This window comes from Aotus nancymaae, unplaced genomic scaffold (genome assembly GCF_030222135.1).
Source record: "Aotus nancymaae isolate 86718 unplaced genomic scaffold, 86718_ANA_hifiasm-v0.15.2.pri h1tg000002l, whole genome shotgun sequence".
In the NCBI taxonomy this organism is placed as follows: Eukaryota; Metazoa; Chordata; class Mammalia; order Primates; family Aotidae; genus Aotus; species Aotus nancymaae.
Window position 1 is genome coordinate 28,835,321 of NW_026988413.1, and position 16,104 is coordinate 28,851,424.

Genomic DNA, 16,104 nt, shown 5'->3' on the forward strand with positions numbered 1-16,104 from the left:
AGAACTCAGAGAACCAAATTAGAGCTCACAGAGGAAAGCACAATGGCATGAACACAGACCTATCTACCAGAACTCGCTTTCTGCACCCCCATCCTCCTGCAAGAAACCAGACAAACACTGTTAGGCACACTGGTGAAAGCCTAGGAAGGCTCCAATCACAGATCCATGATCTATGTGCACTTCTGATTTGGTTCTTGAGATCCAGATGCTGAAGCTATTACACCGTCTGCCAAGAGCAACGGCTGCTCCATAAGACCTTCCCTCCTGGCAAATCTCACTTAAGAAACCCACCTCTAACTTGTTATTTTACACTCAATATTAACATTTAAGTATATGCTCTACTGTGGTGCAATATAAATGCTTCTTGTCAAAAATAAGATCCTTGAAGGCATACACTATTTCCCTTTTTTCCCTTGCAGTGCCAAGCAATTAACAGGTGTTAAATAACCAATAACTAGTCAACTATAAAAAAGAGGGATTCGAGCAAGAATACTAGCAAGAACAAGTATCTGTTACCATGTCTTCCCACCCACCAAACTGTGGAGGAAAAAACTCCCTCCTCAAATCAAGGCAGGCTGCTTACAAGGAGCACCACGTGAAAGGGAAAGATGGCCACTCTACGCAATATGCCTATTTTGATATGAAGGGCTGGTCTGTCGTTAGCACTTCCCAATCAGTAGCACTTACAAATAGGTCTAAACTTGGAAAATTAAAAAAAAAAACCTCCCTATCAAACAATGAGAATCAAGAGTAAAAAAGAAATAGCAGTTTGCTAAAAAAGAGACTAAAATACATCAGGGCTTTAGAAGAGTTATTTCTGCATTCCCTGCACATACGACATCATTCATGAAGAAGGCAATGGTACAAATATAGCATAAATGTCGTCTGCTCTAGCTTGTAATTTAAAATGCAAATGCTAATGAGCGAACTGGTATATCAGTGGAGTTAATAACCGCATGCCTAGCACAGGGGCTGCATCCAAAACACACACAGAGAAGAGACAGACACCATGTTCCAATTTAAAAATAAAAACACCCAAATTAACCCTAGAAAAATCACTAGCAGATGTACAAGCTCAGGAAAAGGAGGCACACAAGGGCAGGGAAATGGGAACTTCTCCACCAGCCGTAGACTAGCCAGTCAATTTAAATATTTTCCTACGTATAGTAAAGGTAAGCATGGGAGTTACAAAGGTTTATTGAGGAATGCTATTGTAAAAGCATTACAGAGTATAATAAGTATATTGAGGAAAAACTACAGGGAATCCAGAAAGCTTGAATAGAAAGTTTCCTCCAAAGCCTACTTTAGAAGCCTATAAGCTAATCTTGCAGGGAGCCAAATGAGATGTAGATCTCATTTACTTCATCATAGGCAAAGGGTGAAGAAGCTTTGGTTAAAAAAAGCCTAAAACTTACAAGGTCTAGATTAAGAGGGTCATTTAAGTAAATTGGAAAAAGCTCTAACGATGAAATAAAATGACAGAGAGAATGCAGTTGTGTCTCAGATGCCTTCCAAATATGAAAGGAACTTCTATAGATTGTTCTTGCTCCTCCTAGGCCTGTGCTTGGCAGCCCCGCAGCAGAATCTGGGAACACTCCGCAGCACTGAGATGAAGAGCAGCTCCTTGGGCTTCCTCCGAGCGCCCTGTGCACAAGGAACAAGGAAGTGCACTCTGTGGTCAGTGGCCTTGTCCAGTGCCAGGACTGAAACTGACGCCTCCTCAACGCCAGCAGGAGAGCAAGCTTGCACAGCCTGCCCACACGGGACACCAAGTGTCTTCTGATTCCCATGTTAGCGCTATTCATTCAAATTCTACACAAAAAACTAGGCCCAAACTCTAACAAGTCCAGCCCATCTGATTGGAGAAGCCTCAGGAAAACTTTTTGAAAGAAACTCAAGGTGAGCAATGACCTGGAGTTTGGGAGAGGGGGCAAACAGATTTTCAATGTTGAAGAATGGTTATATTTATTTATTTTTTAAACCCAGTCAAATCTGTTTGAAAGGGATGGGGGATTTGTGAGGCGGTTTCCACGGCAACCAGATTAACTCTTACAGCAGTGTGCACTGCTCACCCTGGGGCTGCCCATTACTAGATTTCAAAGCACTAACCTTTAATTTCAAATTACCAAACCATTTACACTCCCTCTCCTGCATCCAGGTTCTGTCATTTTCTACTATTAGTCTGGCCAAATGGACTCCCCCACAGGGCTGGAGTGGTGGTGAGTAGCACAGTAGCTTGTCAACATTACTACTAAGTGGCTGCTGGGAAATGTCCACAGGTTGACAAGATGGTGTTGAATAATCCACACTGAAATGTATTCCTCTGGGAAAGCCACAAGAATGCACTTAGAACTGAGGCATTTGGGTATAACCAACAAGACAGGTGCTGTTTTTGGAAAAGATCCAACAGAGAAAAGCCATCAGATTTCTGGAAGCTTCCCATTCCATTCCCCAATGCCCACCAGGTAGAAGGTAAGCCAGACAATCCTGCTTAGACTCAGACTGAAAGAGCTTTAAAGTAGGAGGGAAGGAGAAGGACCTGAAAAGGAATGCCTAGGGAAAAGCTCACAGATCTGATTTTCTCTACCATTCATTCCACTGGCCTCATTAGCTCTGCATAGGACAGGCCTCATCTCTATCCAGAATATTTTCTCCCCTCGTCTCATCAGTATTAAACATAAAAGCATAAGAGTAAAAAGCACAGTAGAAGGCTTTGGAGTAGAAGAGTAGAAACACTAGTCAGAATTTAGGAGGAAGGAATCTCCTCACTGACCTACCCATCCAAAGCCAATCCACAGGCCTGTCATGTAACAGCAAGGGTAAATCAACATCTTATCTTTTCTTGGCCCATAAAACCAAGTAGATGGTGAGGACCGAACACCCCAATCAGGAGGCCACACCATCCTCAGCAGTCTGACTCCATTGAAGGTGATGACACCACCAAGACTATCTTTTCCTAGTTATAGGAAGCCCTAAATAGGCTGGCACATAAATGCCATATGGGCCTTGCTGTTTCCCTCACCTCCCGGTCACCAGCATCACACCAAGATAAGCAGGCTAGTCTGACATAAATAATTAATTAGGAAGCAGGAGAGCAAGAATTCATCTTTAAGTGTTTCAGCTCCAAGGTGTGTGACTGCCATTAAACCATGCCAAACAAATCTTATTTTTATTGATGATTTTGTTACTCTGGAATGAGTACTAAACAAATCATATTTCTCCCTCTTTTACTGTGAAACACTTGATGACATTGTGGATGTCTCTCTTTTAATTCCTACTCCCAATCTTCAGGTATTGGCAGGCTGAGGCTCTTATCATCTTTGCTCATCCTCCTCTGATCTGACCACTTGCAGTTTCCTGATGTTCTTCCTAATAGGATGGTCCTCAGATGGAACACTGTACACCATGTGTGCAATTACTTGGGCTGGGTCAGTCCCTGGGTCCACTCCTCTCTGAGTTCTGTATTTCTGGGTTTTAAACTAGTCTTTTTGACAGCAGTTACATATTTGCTCTTAGTGTTTTATAAAACCTGAGCTGTTTTCATTTGTATAGTATTTAAGGCATGTTTACCCTTATGCTTTTTAAAATATTTTTTTCTTCATGTTGATACATTCTTTACTCCAGTAGACACAATTACTTTGCTCAAAGGCTGGAACTATATCATGCATTTCTGTATTCCTAGCATTGTGCCCAATGAATATAAAAAAAATTATTAAATAACCATGTAATTGAATGACCCATAAGCATGATGAGGCTCATTCTGGGGATGATTCATGATGTAAAGATGAAAATAATCAGGCTGTAATTGGAGGTTTGCACTTTCACTCACATGACCAGTGGGTGATGGTGTGCCTGTACAGACGGGGAGCGGAAGGCGGAGCAGTGAACGCTCAGTGGCAGAAGAGCTAAGAGGGAGATTCACGCACCAATACAAAATTGGAGAGAAAAATGATTGATGAATATGTCCATTTCTTTCAGGCAACTCTTCCTGAGATCTGATATAGGCCAACTTCTTCTGCCTAGATGAATCAAACCTAGCCTGCCCAAAGAAAATGTAGCAGATCTTCTCAGAAACTCAAATGCCATCTCCCTGAGGAAAACTTTTCCATTCAACAATTGTTATTTGCTCTGTATTCTCAGAGTATGTGGCCTATGCTTTTGACAACTGCTCTCTTGTATTTCCTTGTCTACACTTTTTGTATGGCTGTCTACACAACTAGACAAAAAATATTCGAGGCAAAAGTTATCCTACTAATTTATGTATCATCCAAAGTTTATCCATTGAAGACTATCTTTCTTATTCTGTGCTTGTAAAAATCTTGGACTCATTAAAAAACATTCCCCAGATCTGTTCATTGTGTTAATTCCTTCCTGTAAGTGACTCTCCAGGATCCCCGGATGTGAAAATAATTCTTATAATGGTATCTTTAAAAGTAAAGAAATAGGGCCGGGCGCAGTGGCTCATGCCTGTAATCCTAGCACTTTGGGAGGCCGAGGCGGGTGGATCATGAGGTCAAGAGATCGAGACCATCCCGGTCAACATGGTGAAACCCGGTCTCTACTAAAAATATAAAAAATTAGCTGGGCACAGTGGCGTGTGCCTGTAATCCCAGTTACTCAGGAGGCTGAGGCAGGAGAATTGCCTGAACCCAGGAGGCGGAGGTTGCGGTGAGCCGAGATTGCGCCATTGCACTCCAGCCTGGGTAACAAGAGCGAAACTCCATCTCAAAAAAAAAGAAGAAAAAATAATAAAAAATAAAAAATAAATAAATAAAAGTAAAGAAATAGAGCAGCTCCAGGAAAGTCGCATGTTAAGCTGCCCATTTCTTTTTTAAAAAATCATTTAACATTTAATAATTGCAAATATATTTATTACAATTTACAGATTAGTTATGTTATATACACAAATATAATTTTAACTATAAAACCCAACAAACTAGTTACATTTAAATCATTGATCTGTAGAAGCCAATTTAGTCTTCTAGTCGCCTAACTTTACCTTCCTTAAATTATACAAAAATAAAATCTGATAGTTTTAAGCTGCCCATTTCTAGTAATGGGACCCAACAGAAAGTAAGTAAGCAGTGAAGACAGAATCAAACTGGGAAGTCCCAAGAGAAAGAATACCCCACTTTACAAATATCCATTAGGTTGCAATTCAATTAAAACATCTGAAAGGAATTCATAAGTATCAGCAGACCCTGTAATTGCTTAATTAAGGATAGAAGCCTAGCAAACACAACCACAATAACAGCCTGATTCATTAGCACCTCTGTGATAGCAGAATGGGATTTCTCACTTAAACATACATTGGCTTTAATTGTGTAATTTAGTTAGGACTGGTAATCAATGGGGACCCACCATTCCTGGGACCAGAAGATGAGGAGGATATTCCTGTTCACCTTCCCTTCTCTCCTCTCATTAGAAGTTTTGGTCTATTGAAACAGTCAGTTGATATTACAATGAGGATTGCCTGGAGAGGAGATCTTAAAGGAAAAGAAGGAAATAAGGAACTTCATTCAAAAGCATTCAGGGTGCAAGGACATGCAGCTAAACCTTTAGTTCACCATGCACAAGCCCACCACCATTTATCAAATCCTAGACACTCAGAACCTTTCTCAGTGCCTCCCTTGTCATAATGCAGCTCCAGAAAGGGAGAAGGAGAGGAGGGAAAGGGAGAGGAGAAGGGACAGAGGGAAGAAGAGGGAGAGAAGAAGGAAGAGGGATTGGGAGAGGGAAAGAGAGGAAGGGGGAGGGAAAGAAAAATGCTAAAGGGCAGGAAAAGGGAATTCTCATTTTCTTGTCTTATTTCATATGAATAGGTAACTGGTTAATTCTAAGTCACCTGCTGTGTGTGATCCACAGGGGAACTCACTGCCAAGTGGCTGCTGCCTTCTAGATGGCTTGTACTATGAGTTCCATGCAAGGTGACTGGCATCCATTTCCTACCTGCCTTGCCCTGTAATTCCTCATATTTACTGCAGTACCTCCTTTGCACTAAGGAAATGCAAACACAGCACGGTGGACTCACTCAGTGAGTTGGCAGAAGACTCCAAATAACTGATATGAGGCTCCTCAGATCACTCTGCACTGAAATTTCAAATTATTGCTCTCTTCCAATTCAGGAGAAAAGTATTTGGTTTACAGGCACCATACCTTGACACCTGCTATGCTTATCCAACAGGGCCACTTCCTGAACTGTGCCTGCAGCATGACCCTGATACCTAAGAACTAACAAGGGAATTACAATAAGGACACTCAATATAAAGGTCATGTAATAAGACAAATACTTCACACCACCGGGCTCTTAAGTAAAAATGTGAGGCCATGTGTTATGGTTCATGCTTAAAATCCTAGCACTTGGGTAGCCTAAGGCAAGAGGATTGCTTGAGGTCAGGAGCCTGAGCTTGGGCAACATAGTGAGACCCTGCCTCTACAAAAAATAAACAATATTAGCCAGGTGTGGTGGCACGCACCTGTTGTCTCAGATACTCAGGATCTGAGGGAGGATTACTTGAGCCCAGGAGTTTGAGATTAAAGTGAGCTATGATGGGGCCACTGCACTGTAGCCTGTCTCCAAAAAAAGAAAAAGAAAGTAAAAAATAAAAGCATGAATTGAGAGTCAAATAATTTCCAAATATGTGACTCAGTCTTCCTCTAGACAAAATACTAAAGTAAAATGGGACACGCATGACAAGTGAGAATAAACTAAAAACTGCATGAACCACTTTTGCTCTCATGGAAGAAACGTATGGGGCTCACTAAATGCCAGATGAGGAAAAAGGATGCTTTTTAACAAATGCAGCCTGCCCAGGGATCTTGGCTTCCCTGCTAACTCAGGACAAGAACTGACTGTGACTGCCTCCAAGACTGAAATAAGCATACTTAGGAGGAGGCCACAGCAGCAGGAAGAGAGACCTTGAACAGTCTCAGTTCTGATGCTGTAAGGTCACCGGCTCACCAACCAAGCCTAAGGCAGGTGCTGAAAGGACTAGAGGGCAAGAGCATTCAGGAGGCACTGACCTGTTGGCTACAGCTGACTTCCCCAGCCCCACCTGCTATCCCATCTGACCAAGCGATCATTCTACATACAGGGGTGCAGGAACCGTGACAGAACGGCCAGCTGGCTTGGGCCAAATGCCACTCCCTATCAAGCTGTGGGGCCGTCTGCCTGAAAAAAGGCCACATAAAAATGGAAAGTGTCCACCCCACCTTGAAGTACAGAGGGCTCCCCAAAAGGCTGAGATTAATGAGAGCAGCACATAAGGGACTGCTCCCAACAAATATCTTGACTTTCCCCTTGAGAATCACAACCCAAACTCCCTCCTTACTGCAAAGAGACATCATTTCCAGCAGAATGCCACACTTACATAATGGAGAGTGCATGTGACAGATATCTGCAAAGCTCTAGCAGGACAATCGCTACCCAGGCGAACAATCCCACAACACGAATAGCATGCCTATACTCACCTTCAGCTTTTCAGGTAGTTTTAAAAGACCAACGGCTCCTTTTCTCTCTAAGCCTACTCCCTCAACCCACATCCTCCATCCATCTCATTCCTTCTGTTTCTTCCAGGTCACTGCTCCAATAATTATCCCTGTGCAGCCTTTCCTGATTCCTTCTCTTCAGAATTCAAACCAGTGCTTCTCAACATTTCAAATCTCATGTTCCCCAGGATAATCTCTCACTCCATCTTTTTTATAGCCTCATTTGCCAATATTTTGTTGAGTTTTACATTCTAAAATGGATATTATGAAAACAATAGGTATACTGAATAGCCTTTTCAACTATCCATACCTTTTTGATTCCTGAATAAGAATTACAGTTCTGGGCCGGGCGCAGTGGCTCACACCTGTAATCCCAGCACTTTGGGAGGCCGAGGCAGGTGGATCACGAGGTCAAGAGAACGAGACCATCCTGGCCAACACGGTGAAACCCCGTCAAACCCCGTCTCTACTAAAAATACAAAAAAATTAGCCAGGCGTGGTGGTACGTGCCTGCGGTCTCAGCTACTCGGGAGGCTGAGGCAGAAGAATTGCTTGAACCCAGGAGGCGGAGGTTGCAGTGAGCCGAGATTGCGCCACTGCACTCCAGCCTGGCGACAGAGCAAGACTCCGTCTCAAAAAAAAAAAAAAAAAAAAAAAAAGAATTACAGTTCTAAGAGCACTCAAGATACTGACATCCTCGGAATGTTACCTTCACCCTTTGGCTTTTACTTTCTGCACTACTTTTCCATTCTCTGTTAGATATTGGGGAAGTGCAATCTGTATTTAATGTTTCTTTCTTACTTCCCCCTTCTACTTCCCAGTCACCTGTAATCTGCCTTTAGTTGACTCAACTCTGATGAAATTGTACCAAGAGAGGTCACCTGTGACGTACTAGTTGATAAGCAGCATAAAAGCACTTCATAGTTTTTATATACTTGATGTTTTATGTAAACTCTGACACTGTTGATGCCTGGGGGGAATTCTTTACTCCCTCGGCTTCCAGAAGAATGCTATCTCCTGACTGACTGCTCTGACCATATTTTCTCTGCCCATATATGAACACTAAGCCCACTCCGCAAAGGTTGGTGTCTTCCAGGGTGCTTACTCCTTGTAAACGTGTTCTCTAGGCACTGTAACAGTTTTAATTACTGCCTCTATGCCGATGGCTCCCTGACCTGAATATTTGCATAGTCTCCTCTGCTCAGCTTGAACATTCCCATAGATATTCCAAAACCAAACCAACAACCTGTTCCTAAAACCTATTTACTTTTGTGTTGCTTTTGACTGTGGACATCTTGATCTACCTGACTGCTCAAACCTAGGACATGTTCACTTTCTCCCCTCTACTCAACATCATCCCCTACTCCTCACCAAAAAGAGATCAGGCATTTCCAGAATCTCATCTAGTCTATTTCCTACTTTTCCAAATCTCTCCAGTTTTCTCCCCAGATTTCAGACCTCTACTACTCTTTTGCCTCTGAATTGCTCTCCCAGACTCTTGTGCCTCATTTAATCCAATATATCCACCAAAATGAACTTTCTTAACCTGAGTCTGAGCATGCTGCCCCTTGCTTAATAGTTTCCAGTGACTCTGGGGGTCCACTGCATAATCTAAAAGAGAAGGACTAGCTTGTGTCTGAGTTGTTAGCCTGATCCCATGCTCAACCTTCCTCACTCTTTATACTCCACCAGTAACAATGGCTATGTGGTTGCCCAGATCCCTGCAGATGTATCATACCTCTCCAACTCTGCACACGCTGCTATCTCTAGTTAGAATGTGCATCTCCTCCTACTCCCCTTCCCCAATACAGTGAACTCTTATATGTCCTTCAAAACACAGCTCAAGATACCAGCACCTAGGGAGGTGTTCTCTGATGTCCACCTAAAGAAATAATCATTCCCTCCTCAGTGCTACTTCTAGACCTTGTCCATAATTCTATTCTCTCATCTAGTGCCCAACCTTACATCTTGTTTACATGTCTGTATTCCCTTGGGTGTTTCCTGAGACCTGGGACTGTATCTTACCTGTGTATTCTTCGGGATGGGGTTTAGGATAGTGCAGAGTTCCTTGCTCCAAAGTCTCAGAGGGAAAACCCAGGTGCCTTCCTTCCAGCAAGCTCAGTCAGAAGGAGGCTGGCACAGCTCCTCTTCTTGATTTATTTCCACTAATGGGTGGGTTGCAATTTCTATGGTAGAGCCATATCTATGTGCACACATGCTGCACAATTATGCCATTCCAAATTGAGGGGCAAGGCAAACTCTAGTTATAAAAACACTAACTCTTTGCAAGGGGAAGGAGCATATTTGTTGATGATCTGCTTTATAGTGGGCATGTTTTAGATTCAACTCATTAAACTCCAACAATCATGAGGCAGGAAACAATCCCCAGTTATAACTGATGTGTAAACTGAGGTTTGAAGAGGGTAAATAACCTCGCTAAAGTCACCTGCTTATACACAGTAGAGCCATGATGCAAACTGAGATCTGCTTTCTCCTAAGACTTTTCCCTGTCCTGTATTCTTGCCAGGTTTCTGAAGAAACCAAAAGATGCATAATCTAACGGCATACACTATGGCAGGAGAAAAATGTAAAAGGCTTATATTTTTATCACTTATTTGCTTCTGTGTAATCTATCTTTCACAATGTAAGTTAACTCAGGCAATGCCGTTTGGATTGCTAAGCTTAAAATAATGCCAAATACACACAGGAACTGGCTGATGCAGAGACGAGTGATCAGACTGCTTGTGTCTAAGCAACGTAAAACTAGAAGAATTCTGCAGGAAAACTCCAGCCAAGACGGTCTGTGCTCTGAGCCGGCTCCATTCAGGTAATTTAGAGTTTAAAAGACAGAACTTCAATGTTCTCCTTCCCCTATACATTTGTGGCCAAGTTTCCCAGAAAGAATAATATTGTTTCTCTTTTTCACCCCTGGGATAAAGCGCTACACTGCCAAAAGGATGCTTTTCTTTCTCAGCTATACAGCAGATGAGTTGAATATATACAGACATACCTCGGAGAGTTTGTGGGTTCGGTTCCAGACCACTGCAAAAGTGAATATTGCGAGAGAGCAAGTCACACAAATTTTTAGTTTTCCAGAACATGTAAAAGTATCTACCCTATACTGTAGTTTACTAAAAGCACTTTATTGTTAAAAAATGTTAGCAATCATCTGAGCCTTCAGTGAGTCATAATCTTTTTGCTGCTGGAGGGTCTTGCTTCCATTTTCATGCTGCTGACTGATAAGGGTGGTGGTTGCTGATGGAGGTGGTGGCTGTGGCAAAAAACCAATGAGGTTTGCTGCATCAACTGGCTCTTCCTTTCACAAAATATTTCTCTATAGCATGGAATGCTGTTGGATAAGCATTTCATTCACTGAAGAACGTCTTTCAAAATTAAGTCTATTCTCTCAAACCCTGATGCGGCTTTATCAAGTTTATGTAATATTCTGAATCCTTTGTTGCCATTTCTACAATGTTCACAGCATCTTCACCAGGACTCGATTTCACCTCATGAAATAACTTTCTTTTTTTTTTTTTTTGAGACAGAGTTTCGCTCTTGTTACCCAGGCTGAAGTGCAATGGCCCGATCTTAGCTCACCGTTGCGCAACCTCCGCCTCCTGGGTTCAAGCAATTCTCCTGCCTTAGCCTCCTGAGTAGCTAGGACTACAGGCGTGTGCCACCATGCCCAGCTAATTTTTGTATTTTCAGTAGAGATGGGGTTTCACTATGTTGATCAGGATGGTCTCAATCTCTTGACCTCGTGATCCACCGGCCTCGGCCTCCCAAAGTGCTGAGATTATAGGCATGAGCCACCGCGCCCGGCTGGTGAAGTAACTTTCTTTCATTTCTAAGAGGCAACTCCTCATCCGTTCAAATTTTTTTCATGATATTTCAGAAATTCAGTTTTATCACCAGGCTCTACTTCTAATTCTAGTTCTTTGGCTATTTCTATCAGTTACTTCCTCCACTGAAGTCTTGAACTCTTCACAGACATCCATGAGGGTTGGAATCAACTTCCTTAAAATTCCTGTTTATGGTGGTTGCTGCCTCCTCCCATGAATCACGAATGTTCTCAATGGCATTTTAAGTGGTGAATCCATTCCAGAAAGTTTTCAATTTGCTTCCCAGATCCATCAGAAGAATCACTATTTATGGCAGCTTTAGCTTTACAAAATGTATTTCTTAAATAGTAAGGCTTTAAAATAAAAATTACTCCTTGATACGATACATGGGCTGCAGAATGAATGCTGTGTTAGCAGGCATGTACAATCTTCTTGTACAACTCTTTCAGAGCTCTGGGTGACTGTCAGCTGCGTTGTCAATGAGCAGTAATATTATGGAAAAAAATCTTTTTTTTCTGAGCAGATCTCAACAATGCGCTTAAAATAGTCTCTAAACCATGCTGTAACCAGATGTGTTGTCATACAAGCTTTGCTGTTCTGTTTACAGAGCACAGGGAGAGTAGATTCAGCATCACTCTTAAGGGCCTTAGGATTTTGGAACGGTCAATGAGCAATGGCTTTAACTTAAAGTCACCAGCTGCATAAGGCCTCAACAAGAGAGCCAACCTGTCTTTTGAAACTTGGAAGGCAGGCATTGACTTCTCTCTAGCTATCAAAATCCTGGATGGCATCTTCTTGGGGTAGAAGGCTGTTTCATCTACACTGAAAATCTGGTGTTTGGTGTAGCCACCTTCATCAGTGATCTTAGCTGGATCTTCTGAATAACGTGTTACAGCTTCTACATCAGCACTTGCTGCTTCTCCTTGTACTTTCATGTTATGGAGATGGCTTCTTTCCTTAAACCTCCTGAACCAACCTCTAACAGCTTCAAACTTTTCTTCTGCAACTTCTTTACTCAGTGTTCACAGAATTGAGAAGAGTCAAATCCAGAGGACTTCCTCTGGATTAGCCTTTGGCTTAAGGAAATGTTGTGACCGGTTTGATCTTCTATCCAGACCACTAAAATTGTTCCATATCAACAATAAGCCTGTTTTGATTTCTTTTCTATTTTGAGATAGGGTCTCATTATGTTGCCCGGGCTGGTCTGTAACTCCTGGGCTCAAGTGACCCTCCCACCTCAGCCTACCGAGTAGTTGGGACTATAGGCAAACACCACTGCACCCAGCTTTGTTTGGTTTTCTTATCATTCAGTAGGTGGAGCAATCAGAACACATACAACATTTATCAATTAAGTTTACCACCTTAGGGCTGTGGTTCATGGCGAACCAAAACAATTGCAATAATAACATCCAAGATCACTGGTCACAGATCACCATAACAGCTGTACTACTACTAATAAAGTTTGAAATATGAAAATTACCAAAATATGACAGCCACATGCTGCTGGAGAAATGGCACTGACATACTGGCTTAACAGAGGGTTGCCACAATCCTCCTATTTATAAAAACAGTGCAAACCTGTGAAGTGCAATAAACCTGGATATGCCTGTGCCTCCAACTCTCTAGCAAAAGTTCACTGCCAAGAAACTTCGTGGGTATAGAAACCTTAATAAAAAGGTACAAATGGCTGCATAAAAGGACTCTCACACACTGCCACGGTGCCCCTCAGTTTACCACAACTCACATTAGCAAAAATAAAAGCACAGTCCTCCAATAAGGTATGAATTTTCTGCATCTGTTCTTTTGCATAGCTGCCCTGAGCTTGGAGTCACACTTCAATGAGTCCCTTCAGAAGGCCTGCAGAACTGTGCAGTGATCAAGTTCATAGGAGTATGCACAAGAGTTGCAATGAGAAGTGACAGCCAAGCAGCAGCAGTGAGCTCCACAGTCATGTGTTCAGGGAGTGATTTATCTCACATAACTCAATCCATTTAGTTGGGGCCTGAGGGAGATCCTTATCTAGACAAGAAACTACCTGTGCCTTCTAGGAAAAGAAGGCCAAGGCGATCCGGCAGAAGACGGCAAGCATGGCTCCCATTTCTCTTTCCCCATAGCAAATTCTATTCAAGAATTCAACCAACGTAAGAAGTGTTGAGACAACAAGACAGTAACAAAAAAGGAAAGCTGAGGACCACGTGCATCTGGGGACCATGGCGGGATATGTCTTTTGCAAGTGAATGAATGTTTGTGTGTGCAGGGGTAGCTGGGCGGGCATGGTGAGGGGTGGTGGAAATAAAATGACAGCTTTCCCTCAAAGACTGCAGTCTCTGTGAAGCACCAACTGGAAATAAATAACTATTATTTGCCAGCAGCAAAGAAATGAAGCAGTTTGTTCCTTGAATGCATAAATGTAAATTGCTCAAAGAGCACAGTTTATACATAGCCTTCTGGCTTGTGAAATATTAAGCTACCAGAAAAGACAGGATAAGAGAGATGCACATTAAGTCAGCAAAGAAAGGAGCATCGCTTGCCTCAGCACGTCAACCTTAGCACAACAAGAAATACTATCGATGTGGGAAGAGCGTGTGAAAGCAACGTCATAGCTGGGGTTTCATAAAGGGCTGGGATTTTAACGGCATTTGAAAAGAATAAAAAAGTGACAAATAGCACTGCCTGAGTAAATGCAGGGGCACGGTGTCTGGGCTCCTCTGAGGACTCTCCACAACTAAAATGGCAGGGGTGGTCTCTTTCAAGCAGGTAATGAATGCCAACTCTGAGAATTCCATTGCTGGTATTTTCCTAAGTCTGGAATTTCCTTTACTCTAGCTCTATAAGGGCTGCGTGCTTTCAAGTTGCTCTACTACTCCTGCATCCTGCGCTTGGTAGAAACTAGGAGCAAAAAGAGGATGCAACGCTGGGTGAGCAGAAAGAGGGTGCAGTGCTGGGTCTGCAGCGACAGGAGGATCCAATCTAGAAACTGTGTTTGTATATCCCAACTAGAGAGGAAGAGCAGGCTGGTGGGCTCTAAGGCCTGTCTAGAACACAGGGAAAAGGAGGGCATGTGGCCTCCATGGGTGACTTCTGAGCTCAGAGTAACATGTAACACTTAAGACTTACCTGCAAGCAAGAAGGTAATAAGGCAAGTTTCCTTTGGCAAATAGAGCTTGAGACGAGAACCACTGAAGACGTATTCCACCACAGCTTCAGAACGACCTGCCCGCTGAAGAAAAGGCAGGAACTGCTTTGCTTTTTGGGTATCCTGAAGGAGGAAAGAAGAAAAGAGTAACTAGAAGGTAATGAAACCCATCACTTCTTTCTAGTCTAGGACAAAAAGTTTGGCAGACCACAGGAAGCTAAGCAGATAACCCTATTTATAGACATTTCTGAAATCAAGACATAGACATGATACCCATAAGACCTCAACAGAAGAAATATAATTAATCAACAGTTTCCAGAACATTCTCATTGACTTAAATACTCAGTTAAAAGGGTGCTTGGAAAATGAGACTTTCACACCAGACTTCTCTGGGGCAAGAAGAGCTCATCTTCCTTTAACATAAAACTGAGGTACTAACCTTCTATTCAATCGTTAATATTAATTTAAAAAAAACAATGCCTAGGCTATGTCACATGGTCCCCATAACCCTATCCCAGGAAGCCAAAAGTAGTTTATCTTCAGTCTTAAATAGGTTATGTAAGATTCAGAGCTCACAGTTTCTTCACCTTGAGAAGAGCTCTAGGCAGTAGTACAGCAACTCCTGCTCTCTGTGCATTTTGGGGATGAGATGATACCTGGGGCATATTGTTCCTACCCAGGGAAATGTATAACAGCAGGATGCGGTCCATGGAGACAAATACCACCTCATGTCAGCATGAATAATTATAGAAACAATAAGAACACGTAAAACAGAATAGCACTTTAAAAACTTTTTCTCATGCATCAACACAAAGTCTGTGCATTCTATCCTCCAGAGTGCCAAATTATGGACATTTCGAATCGCAGAACTTTCAGCCACATAAAAGCTAAGGGTCTTCAAATCCTTCCAGTCTCTCAAGCTAATTAAACAGATGATAGGGTAAGTGAGCATCAAAATATCACATTGCATATGCTGGGGGAATAGTCACTGGATGTTAGAATTTTAGGTTTTCAGCCCAGCCAGCAAAACTGAAAATCCCCTCTGAGGACACCAAGTTCGCACACTTTCCTGACTTCCGTGACACAAGCAGTCTGCACCCATCCAAGCTCTTCCTTTTTGACTCTTCTAGCAACAGAGCTATTTTATTTAAATTAATGCACATTAGACAATGAAAATGTAACCAGCCATCAAATATTTCAAGAGTTTTCAGAGCAGCCAAAGGGGCTTCTCTCATTCAGAAGCAGTGAGGCAGGCTGGGATGAAAACAATATTTACAGTAATAAGATTCATCCTTCCCATCAAATACATTCTTAGAGAAAAAGAGAGACAGTGATCCATTCTCAGCGTCTCTAACAGCACAGTGGTAAAAGGCAAGGTAACCATGAGCTTTAGTGGGTTGGAGACTTCCCCATTGAACACTTAAGCATCACATTCTACTACACATATGCAGCATGAAAAATGCCTGTCTGGCAGCTGGCTGAAGTCCAGAACAGTCAAGCAAGATAAATGCTCCATGGGAAAGAAAGCACTACTTGATTAAAATCCTTGTGCCATACTAGTCTAAATCTGGGATATTATTCACGAGCTGAACCAGAAAGTCAACAACAATTATCAAATTGATTATCGCAAATCATGAG

At 42.4% G+C, this 16,104-nt stretch overlaps 1 protein-coding gene across 1 annotated transcript in view; it reads right to left on the reverse strand.

Annotated features, from left to right (window-relative positions):
* Positions 1-16,104, reverse strand: part of SND1 (staphylococcal nuclease and tudor domain containing 1) — a 444,881-nt gene that overhangs the window by 146,063 nt on the left and 282,714 nt on the right. The window contains exon 15 of the mRNA XM_012473984.2: positions 14,448-14,589. Within this exon, the coding sequence (XP_012329407.2) occupies positions 14,448-14,589 (142 nt within the window). The remainder of the gene's footprint in view (positions 1-14,447; positions 14,590-16,104) is intronic.